The sequence below is a fragment of the Sceloporus undulatus genome, chromosome 5, assembly GCF_019175285.1.
Source record: "Sceloporus undulatus isolate JIND9_A2432 ecotype Alabama chromosome 5, SceUnd_v1.1, whole genome shotgun sequence".
Lineage (NCBI taxonomy): Eukaryota > Metazoa > Chordata > Lepidosauria > Squamata > Phrynosomatidae > Sceloporus > Sceloporus undulatus.
The window spans coordinates 174,493,874-174,504,699 of record NC_056526.1 but is presented as its reverse complement, the minus strand read 5'-3'; the positions used below and the strand labels follow the sequence as shown (position 1 = coordinate 174,504,699).

General features: G+C 40.9%; 1 protein-coding gene across 2 annotated transcripts in view; it reads left to right on the top strand.

The window, feature by feature from the left end:
• Positions 1-10,826, top strand: part of GRID2 (glutamate ionotropic receptor delta type subunit 2) — an 845,491-nt gene that overhangs the window by 490,673 nt on the left and 343,992 nt on the right. For both annotated transcript variants that reach the window (XR_006104285.1, XM_042470711.1), the window contains exons 5-6: positions 562-735; positions 8,606-8,767. Coding sequence is in view for 1 of the 2 variants with exons in the window: in XM_042470711.1 (XP_042326645.1) it covers positions 562-735; positions 8,606-8,767 (336 nt within the window). In the remaining variant the exon portion in view is untranslated. The remainder of the gene's footprint in view (positions 1-561; positions 736-8,605; positions 8,768-10,826) is intronic.

Below are 10,826 nucleotides of genomic sequence, written 5' to 3'. Positions count from 1 at the left end.
ATAGGATTTATTTATATGCCACCCAATCACTGGGAATCCGGGTGGCTTACAACAGAGGGGAAAATAGATGGTTCCCTGCCCTCAGGCTTACTCATAGGAGGCCTTTATACTCTTCTCCCTCCTGCCACGCAAGCAGCGTGGGGCATAAATATTTCCTTAGGTTCCTTCCATTGATAGAGTTCACTTTTTTCTTGTCCAGAATCTTAGATTTTTTTTCATGTTTATTTGTATATCGCTCTGATAGCACTTGTACTGTCATGATTCTGTTCTGCAGAATAATGTGAATAATTTGTTGAGGTACCTAGAATGCTGTTCTAGAGTTCTCTAATGTTTTCCCCTGAACTACACACTAGATCTCTCTATAAAGATGTAGCAGAAACTCATTAAACTACAAATCAGATAAACTGATATCACAGTGTTATAGGTGTGTAGTATGCACACACCCACTGCTTTCACATTCCTAAGAATTTGAAGGAAATTAATTTATGTTACTATCTTCTTGATTTATCTTGAAAAGCTGTAACACTTTTTGAGCTATATTTTCTGTGGCTTATCTTGCAGGAGATCAATGATGCGGATGTGCAGGAGCTGGTGAGAAAGTCAATTGGAAGGTTAACCATAATTCGCCAGAGCTTTCCTGTGCCTCAGAACATCAGCCAGCGCTGTTTCCGTGGGAATCACCGCATATCTTCCTCACTTTGTGATCCAAAAGATCCTTTCTCTCAAAATATGGAGGTATACTTAGATCCCATATATGTATTGTCATGCATTTTCTACAGTAATATACACAAGTTTTGGGATGGTGTCAAAGGTAGAGAAAGCATTTCTATATAATTTATACTTGCCCAGGGGACCAGGATTCAAATCTCCACTGAGCTTTGGAAACCCACTAGGTGATCATGGGGAGGTCATGCTCTCTCAGATCCAAAGGAAGTCACTTGGAAACCACTTCTCAATAAATCTTCACAAGAAAACCCCACAATAAGGCCATTATAAGTCAGGATCAATTTGTAGGCACATAACTACTATAAAATGGACTGTCTAGTCTGTCTTTGGAGGTCTTTCACAGAAGTCAGATGGATATTTCAAGAGTGATTTAGTTGTGCATTCCAGAATTGCGGGGTGTTGTAACAAATGTCCCTTGTGGTCCCTTCCAATGCCAAGATTCTATGGGTCTATTATTCTTCAATAATATTCTTCAGTATTATTATTCAATAAGTCAGACCTTCAACTACTACTGTTACACACACATATTATGTGATAGAAAGACACATATACATTCTGAAGAATAGTCCTTTTGAAGAAGTGATTCTGCCTCCTTATCTTTCAAATATCCACCTCAGAAAACCTGCTCAAATAGAGCCACAATTTTCAAGGATGTGTGGGCGAGGAAGAAATTTGCATTCTGAATGCCCCACATTTAAAGTCTATCATATCTTTTCTTGCAAATTTATTGTAAGTGAATGGTTCTGGCTGCCACAAATGAGGTTGTTCATAAGCATCTCACCCCAGCATAAATATTCCAAGCTAATAAGCAACAAGCCTGAATCAACTGTCTTTTAAAAATAATACACTGTCATTTTTAAAAAGCAGAAGACATTTTACAGTTAGTTTCTAATTAAAAACAACAACAACCCTATTTTCTTTGTTTGTAATGCTTCAATATAGTTAAATTAGTTTACTTTTAATCACTATTATTATACCATAAATCTAGGACAGCTGATTGTTGAAGTCCAGTTGATCTTTGAAGTCCAGCATTTATTTTTGCTCTACACAATTCTGTATAATTGTGGAGCACAGATACTTCCATGAAAACCTACTATGTTAGTATTTGCTTCCCCGAAAAAAGGGGGGAGGAGAGAGAGGAGAATTAAAACATTATTAGAGGTAGGAGTTCTGTATTAGGTTGTCTATCAGGAGTATCATAGAATCATAGAAATCATAGAATCATAGAGTGTTGGAAGAGACCGCAAGGGCCATCCCGTCCAACCCCATTCTGCATGCAGGAAATCCAAATCAAAGCATCCCTGAAGATGGCCATCCAGCCTCTGTTAAAGACCTCCAAGGAAGACGCTACACCCTCCGAGGGAGTGCACCAGTGTCGAACAGCCTTATGTCAGGAGTTCCGCCTAAGGTTCGTGGAATCTCTTTTCCTGTGCTTGCATCCATTGTTCCGGTCCTGTTCTCTGGAGCAGCAGAAAACAGCTTGCTCCTTTCATATGACTCCGTCAAATATTTAACATGGCGATCATACACCTCTTACCTTCTTTCTCCAGGCGAAACTCCCAGCTCCCTAAGTCGTTTCCCATAGGGCAGGGTTCCAGACCTTTCACCATTTTTGTCGCCCGCCTTTGGACACGCTCCAGTTTCGCAATGTCCTTCTGATTGTGGCGCCAGAACGGACACAATTCTAGGTGGGGCCTGACAGAGCAGAATACAGTGGCACATTACTTCTCGTGAGTCTGACACTAGACTCTATTGAATGGCACCTAAAGAGCATTGGGCCTTTTAGCTGCCGCATCACACTGTGACGCATGTTAAGCTTGTGGTCTACTTGGCTCTAGATCCTTTCACACGTAGTTTCATTCAGCCAGGTTCACCCATCTATAGCTGTCATTTTTATTTTTTGGAGTGTTTCTTTTCCGTGTTGAATTTCATTTTGTTAGCTTTGGCCCAGCTTTCTAGTCTATCAGGTCATGTTGTCTTGTCCTGGTCTCTGGGGTATACTATTCCCCTAATTTAGTATCATCTGCAAATTTGAGAGATACTCCCAATTCGTGGCTCCAGGTCATTGAAAGATGTTGAATAGCACTGGCCCGGACAGAGCCCGTGGGACACCCTGGTGACTTCTCTCCAGGAAAGGAGCCATTGTTGAGAACCCTTTGGGTTCGGGCCGGTCAACCAATTTACAGATCCATGTACAGTTCCTGGGCGACCACATTTTACAAAGCTTGTTTGCAAGATGTCATGGGGAACGTTGTCAAAGCCTTACGGAATCAAATATCTATATCCCACATTCCCTTCATCTACCACTGGTTTTATCAAAGAAAGAGTGAGGTTTGTCCCTGGCATGACTTGTTTTCTCTGAAACCCATGTTGACTTTTGTGATTTGGCATGGCCTTCTAGATTTCACGACGCGCTGTTTAATGACGCGCTGCCCAAATCTTTCAGACTAACTGGACGATAATTGTTGGGTCCTCTTTTTTCCCCTTTTGAAAGATGGGGGACACGTTTCCTCCGCCATCTGCGGGAATCTCCGGTTTTTCCAGGAGTTTTCAAGAATTTGCCAAGTCCCGATATCATGGCCAGTTCTTTTAATACGACTTGGATGGAGTTCATCTGGTCCCGGAGACCTTATTTTAATTTAAAAGAGGTGTCGCTCGACTATCTCTTACTTAGTCTGGTATGAAATCCCTAGACTGTCCCTGCTCCATTATCCTCAGGTTGAGCCCCTTTGGCCTTTTCGAGAAAGCTGAGGCAAAAAGGTGTTTGATAAATTCTGCCTTTTCTCTGCCTTCTGGTTAATTTGCCATCTTCTCCACACGGGGCCACTACCGTGCGCTTCTTTTCCTTTTGTGTGCGGACAGCAAAAGCCCTTTTTAATTGTTCGTACCTCTCTAGCAGCCTGATCATCGTGCTTTAGCTTTTCTGACTTTACCCCTACACATGGCCTGCTATTTCTATTGAATCCTTTTTGTATTTCCCCCTTTTTTTCCATTTCTTTACATGTTCTTTCAACTTAGCTCGTTGAAAGTTTCCCCCTTAGGGGCGCCATCCGGTTGTGAGACACCTCCCATTTTCTTCTCCCTGGAACGTTTGAATTGTGCCTTCAGGAGCTCCCTGTTGAGAAAGGTCCCATCCGTCCTGAACTCCTTTATGCTTTTAGTATGTCTGACCATGGATTGCCCCAATACTCTCTAAGTTAACGAAATCCCGCTCTCCCTAAAGCTAGGATGTGTGGCTGACTATCCTGGCTTCTACGTTCCATGTAAAAACTCCAGGAGAACAGGTCTCCGACGTCCCCTAATGATCCCACGATTGACCCCATTAACCGAGTCTCCTTGTTGGTTAGGATCAGACTAAAATAGCTGACCCCTCTTGTTGCTCTTCCACCTTTTGGACCATGAAATGTCTTCCAGGCAAGTGAGGAATTTGCTAGGCATTGAGGATTTGCTGATTGACTTCAGCAATACATAGTTAAAGTTGCCCTCAACACTACATCTCTCTTTTCTGACTGTGTGGTCACTGTTCGTAGAAATATCATCCAATTCCCTCCGTCTGACTGGGGATCTGTAGTAGAACTCCCACTGTAACAGCATTGTTGTTTCCCCCCCTTTAATTTTTTATCCAGATGCTCCCACCTGGCTTCCATGACTGATTCCGGATCGCTTCACTGGGGTAATATCTCTGACATATAGTGGGCTATTCCGCCCTCCTTTCTTATTTGGCCATTTCTCTAAGAAGTTAACCCCTCTATTTCACATTCCAAGTCAGAGACTCTCCCACCAGGTTTCATGATCCATATATCATAGTTGCTGGTGTTGTACTAGATTCGAGTTCATCTTGCTTATTTTCCCATGCGCTGTGCATTATGTAGAGACTTGCAACCGATGGTTCCCTTTTACGTGCGCCTGTGCAAGTTGTTTTTTGTGCCTCCACTGTTGGGTCTTGCACTTTTTTTTCTTGGTTTTGTTCCTCCTCTATGTCAGGTTGACTATTTTTTTCGCCATCCCTTTCGCCGTCCTGAAATGGTTCCCTTCCCCTCGACCATTTAAGCCCTCCTGAGCAAGTCTTGAACTGTTGGCAAAAACATGTTCTTCACATTTCTTCCAACTGGCGTGAGATGCAACCGTCTGTTGCAAGAAGTCCCTCCTCATGGAACCGCAGCCCATGATCGAAGATCAAATCCTTCGTCGGCGCACATCCTGCGAAGCCAGCTGTTTCACATCGCTATTTTCCTCTCCCTTCCTGAGACCATGCCCTTCAACTGGCAGAAGAGACGATAATGACAACCTGTACATCCATTCCTTTCAGCTTCCTACCAAGCGCCTCGTAATCCCTTTTGATGTTCTGAAGGCTGTGTCTTGCAGTATCATTAGTTCCCATGGGGGACCAAAAGGAAGGGGTATTTGTCAGTAGGCTTGACCAGTCTTGTCAGCCCCTCTCTGTCACATCACGGATCTTTTGCACCTGAGGACACAACACCTCTCGAGACATCTTGTCAGGCCTACACCACGCTTCTGTACCCCAGCAAGGAGTCCCCACTATGACACGCCCCTCCTCCGAGGCTTAGCAGCACTGTTCCCTCGGGTGGGACGCTCAGGCTCCCCTGCTGTCCCTGAAGTTTGTTCAGCTGCTCTTCTTCATCCTCCTTGATAAGAGAAAGAGCTTCGAATCGATTCTCGAGCCTGCCCAAGCTTCCCAAGAACATTCCCTTTCTTGGGCTACTTTTCCCTCTTTGTGACATTCCTCCAGCTGTCTGCCTCACTTCTCTTTGTGACATTCCTCCAGCTGTCTGCCTCAAATTTGCTTCTTTTGTTCTTGTACATAGGAATGAAAATTTTCAAACCTTTTCTCAATTCTGGATGAGATATCCAGACTTTTTGCACATTTGAAGGTTGTGGGGCAGGATATTTCATGACTCCCCCCCAGAAAAACACATTTTGTTTTGTATATGTGCAAGATACCTTGGTTGCTGGGGGGTGGAGGGGTGGTGCAATTTCAAAAATGATTGAAAAAATGTACAGAAATGCTTGCAACATATCAGGACATGTTCAGATTCTTCTTATCATCGAGGAAAAGAAAATTGGTGAATAGCCATAATGCATCTCAATGAAAATGTCTGTCTCTGGATGTTGAGTACTGTATATACTAGATAAACTTTCTTCTGACTGAAGGCAACAAATCAACAGTATCTTATTCACTAGAATCTCAGTGTATATGCTATCCAAACGATGATATTTTCAGCCAATAGAAGACTGGAGCTCTGTGTAATCAAGATTTTGAAAGTTCATCCCAGCTTTGCATTATCTGAAATCAAAGGATAGTAAGAGCTTTCCTGCAGAGCAGGGAATATCACATCAGCTAAAAATGACTCAGAAATATGCTTGGGTTTTTTTTACTACACCATGAAGAAAAATACATATTACAGAACTTGTTCATGCCCACCTGCATGTTGATCTCTTTAATCCTGATTTTAATTATCTTCTTTACCAAACCTTCAGTGACTGCTTTCAATCAATTTGTGTTTAGATCATATTTTGACACAACCACATCCTGTTGTTTCATTTAGCTGTCCTTCCTATTTTGGGATTATTTTATTTCTGATAACATTTCCTTGGCAACTGTTAACTGGTTATTTGCTACACTTTGGATCAATAGGAGAGTAAAACTCTGCATAGTCAAGATTTGTGAATGTTCTTCCCAGGCTCAGCTCTCAGCTGAGATATATGAGCATGTGGTGGAACATATAGAAATAACCTCACATTTTCTGAGTCCCACTTATACCTATGAAGTAATTGTAGGGGTGAGGAGAAATCTTCCCTTCATGTTTTTTTTTTTAAACCAAAACTTGGAAACTCCAAGCTGTCTCCTCTCAACTGTGTAAAACTTGTTTCTTTTAATCTTGTTCTCTTTAAACAGACTAATCAGGTAGGTCTGACTCCAGAAATTTTGCTGGCTGACTCAGACTAGAAAGCAACAACTTGGTCAAGGTATATATTATCCAAATTCAGATAAGCTTTTCTGGCAGCTGCGGAAGAAAATCTCATAATTATCTCTACCCATTCCTGACAGTAATAACAAATTAAATAATTAACTGTTTGCTTCACTTTCATGACCTTTAATATCTGTCAAAGGTAGCTGCCTCCTTCTAGCTTAAGGTAGGGATATCTGTGTCTCACAGTAGGACATCATTCTCATGCAGCCAAATGCATACATTTATCACTACTTTTTCATTTATAAACTATCCTAGCAGATAGGGCATTTGTGTTGTTTTTTACTTCAACATATTCAGGAGTCAGTGTTGACTCTCTCTCTCTCTCCCACTCACTCTCACACTGAAAAGATGCTTCCTACCAATGGTTTCAGAAAGCTGCATTATACCATACAACAAGGCAGTCATCATATTAAGTAGACCTGAAGGCCAAAAAAATCTTAGTGGCCTTGAAAATCTCCAGGAGCTGCCAGAAACAACAATTCATTGTTAAATATATAGGCACTAAGATCAAAAGTTATTTGTTTTTCCAACGAGTACTTAAATGGGATTTTATTTTTAGTTTTTGGCAATCCACATGCCTCTGAGACCTGCTGCAGTTGCCTACTGCACGCCAAAGAAAATTATAGGCCCACATGTATGTATAAATTACAAACACCAACCTTTAAAGAGAGTGCAATCCCTGATAGAACTAGAATCACAGAATCATAGATTTAGAAGGGCCATCCAGTCCAACCCCATTCTGCCATGCAGGAACTCTCAGTCAAAGCATCCCCGACAGATGGCCATCCAGCCTCTGTTTAAAAACCTCTAAGGAAGGAGACTCCATCACTATCCAAAGGAGTGTGTTCCACTGTTGAACAGCCCTTACTGTCAGGAAGTTCCTCCTAATGTTGAAGTGGAATCTCTTTTCCTGTAGCTTGCATCCATTGCTCTGGGTCCTGTTCTCTGTAGCAGCAGAAAACAAGCTTGCTCCCTCCTCAATATGATATCCCTTCAAATTTTTAAACAGGGCTATCATATCACCTCTCAACCTTCTCTTCTCCAGGCTAAACATCCCCAGCTCCCTGTCATTCCTCACAGGGCATGGTTTCAAGATGTATCACCATTTTAGTCGCCCTCCTTTGGACATGCTCCAGTTTCTCAATGTCCTTTTTGAATTGTGGTGTAATTTAATACAAGATAATCTGTGTGTGTGTGTGTCTGTGTGTCTGTCTGTCTGTCTGTCTGTCACTTTTAGTCACTTATATAGCAACTAGAATAAACTGTAGAGAAAGAATATAGGATCAGTCAAATGATGGGTTGTGTTGTGCCTCATGCTGCGGTATTCAGAGTTTTGAAACATAACTATGGAATCACCCAGAATGTGGAATGTTCTGCAGGAAGAGATGTGACAGCTCAAAATGCTGACTGCATTTAAAACATATCTCTTCCAGCAGGTATATCCAGTCAATTTTAATTTATGACTTCTTAATCTGTATATGAACTCTTATGCTGTATTTTAACTATGGGTTTATGTATTTTTAATTATGTTTTAATGTGTTGTATCCCTGCTGGAGCCTTGATGACAGGTAGGAAAGAAAGAAAATTTATCATCATCATCATCATCTAAAAGTGTCTGTTTTGATTTCTTTTGGTGAACAGAGAACTAAAAGGTTACTTTTAAAAGTCTAGCTGTATGGGAACTAAATACTTTGGAGATGTTAGAACTGTAACCAATTGCTTACTAAATGTAACTTTTGACCACTGGGTGTGAGGCAGGCTTTGCCAGTGTTGTGGCATTGAAGTTAATGAAAGCCTGAGCAGTAGCAGCTGTGACAAGCCACTTATGAATCCTGCCAGGCTGAGTGTGCTAGTTGCTTACAATCAATCTTTAATCTCTTTGACAGATTACCAACCTCTACATCTACGATACTGTCCTTCTGCTAGCAAATGCTTTTCATAAGAAGCTGGAGGACCGAAAGTGGCACAGCATGGCTAGTCTGACATGCATCAGAAAGAACTCAAAGCCCTGGCAAGGAGGGAGATCCATGCTGGATACAATCAAAAAGGTACTTCTTCAAATCTTTTGCCTTGTTTGTTATAATCTCTCTATAAACTGGGTTCCATAAGTGGGATATAAATATTTTTAGGAAAGTACAGTACTTATATTGATCCATGGATAAATCAACTCAGCTTTTTTGGGTCAATGTTTTCACCTAAATTTCTAGACTTATACACGAGTATATACAATACATTTCTTCAAGCTAGACCTCCAAATGTTTTGATGTTCATGGATCACTGTGGTGGCTTTAATGGTATTATTCTTTAATTTGTTGTTGTTTTAAGTTATGCTTGTTAGCCACATTGTGTACTATATTTAAGGAAAGACATGGTAAGAATGAATGAATGAATGAATGAATGAATATGTTATGCATATAATCCTGTTTAAAAGCAACTCACCTGAAGCACCTGTTCATGAGACAAATGTCCAAAGCACACTGCAGTAATAGTCCAAAACCACTTTAATTGCCCTGGATAAATGCTAGGGAATTCTGGGATGTGTAGTTTTTTGAGGCATTTAGCGTTCTCTGTTAGAGAGCTCTGGTGCCACAATAAACTACAATTCCCAGGATTCCCTAGCACTGAGTCAGGGCAGTTAAAGCGGTCTCAAGATGGATTATTTCTACAATATGTTTTGGACCAAATACAGTTATACCATGCTGTCTAAACAGTAGGAGGACCGCATCTCCAAGTGGGATAAAGCACTTCATGATAAAGTATTATTAATAACAGCATTGCCTGGGGCAATCCTTTCTATTAAGGAACAGCTAACAGAAAAGTCCTATAAAAATAATAGGTTTATGCCCTATCCGTTCAGCATCTGTCTATCTGGCTATCAACAATAACCCAAATCAAGCACAGAAAATCTGTTTAAATAAAATTATTTTCATCTACTAGCAGCAAAACAGAGAGAGAGAACTAGCATATCTTGTCTTGGCAGGGAATTTCAGAATGTGGGATTGACCACCCTCTGAGGCTTAGAGAATGTGACTTGCTGAGGGTCCCCTACTGGGTTTCTATGGCTGAGTATGGATTCAAACCCTGATCTCCAGAGTCATAGTCCAATGTTCAAACCACAAAAACATGCTGTCTCAGCTACGTACTAAATGGGCATCCATCCTATACTCCTGGTCTTAAATGAATACCAGGAGTAAGCATTAATGGTGGAGGCCAGTGTGGTGTGGGGATGAGAGGCTTTGGCAGGGACTTTAAGTTGAAGTTCAGTTCCAGCATGAAACTCACCAATTCTCATTCATTCACCCATAGCCTTGCAGGAAGATAAATAACTTCAACATCTCATTGAATTAAAGAAGGGATATAAATGGAACAAATAAACCCTGTATCCTCCATCTACTTTAAATTATTTCTAAAGGACTTTTTAAAGTTAAAGACATGACATCTGTTCTCTAGTATACAGTATATATGATTTGCATCTGGAAAGTTTTACTGTCTATGAAATCCTTTGCTCTGTCCACCCTGCTAGCATTTCCAGTTTGTCCCCTGCTATTTTCTGCCTTTTACAAGGAGGATAATTAATAAAACAAACAAATTCCTCCTTTAACCTCACAGTAGTCACTCAGAGTAATTATTAATTTGTGAGGCAATTCTCCCTGCAATGTGGAAACAAATGGCCAGCCAGATGCAATGCGAAAGCAGCGTGAACAGGGTTTAGAGAAAATGAAAAATCTCTCTTGTGTATTATGAATGTCATTGAATAGCTTCTGAATGATTCAGAAGGCATAGAAATTTTGGAACTTGCTGTCTTACAATGTTTATATTTGCCATGCTCACATATTAAACACCCTTTTAGGAAAGCATCTAGAAATCATGATCAGATTCACAACTGTAAAATGCTGGTCTGACCAGACACATATGTGAGATGCATATCTAGCAGAGTTCCATAGATTCTTCTTTGTTACTCACTCATCTCACACTTGTACCTGATTGCTCTTGCTCGATTAACATGCTTCTCTCTACAAGAACATTGAAGAGCACTTTTTTAAAATTTAGGTTTGCATATTCTTTGGATTAGCTTGTCAGGGCACATTGGTGGAAATAGATCAGTAA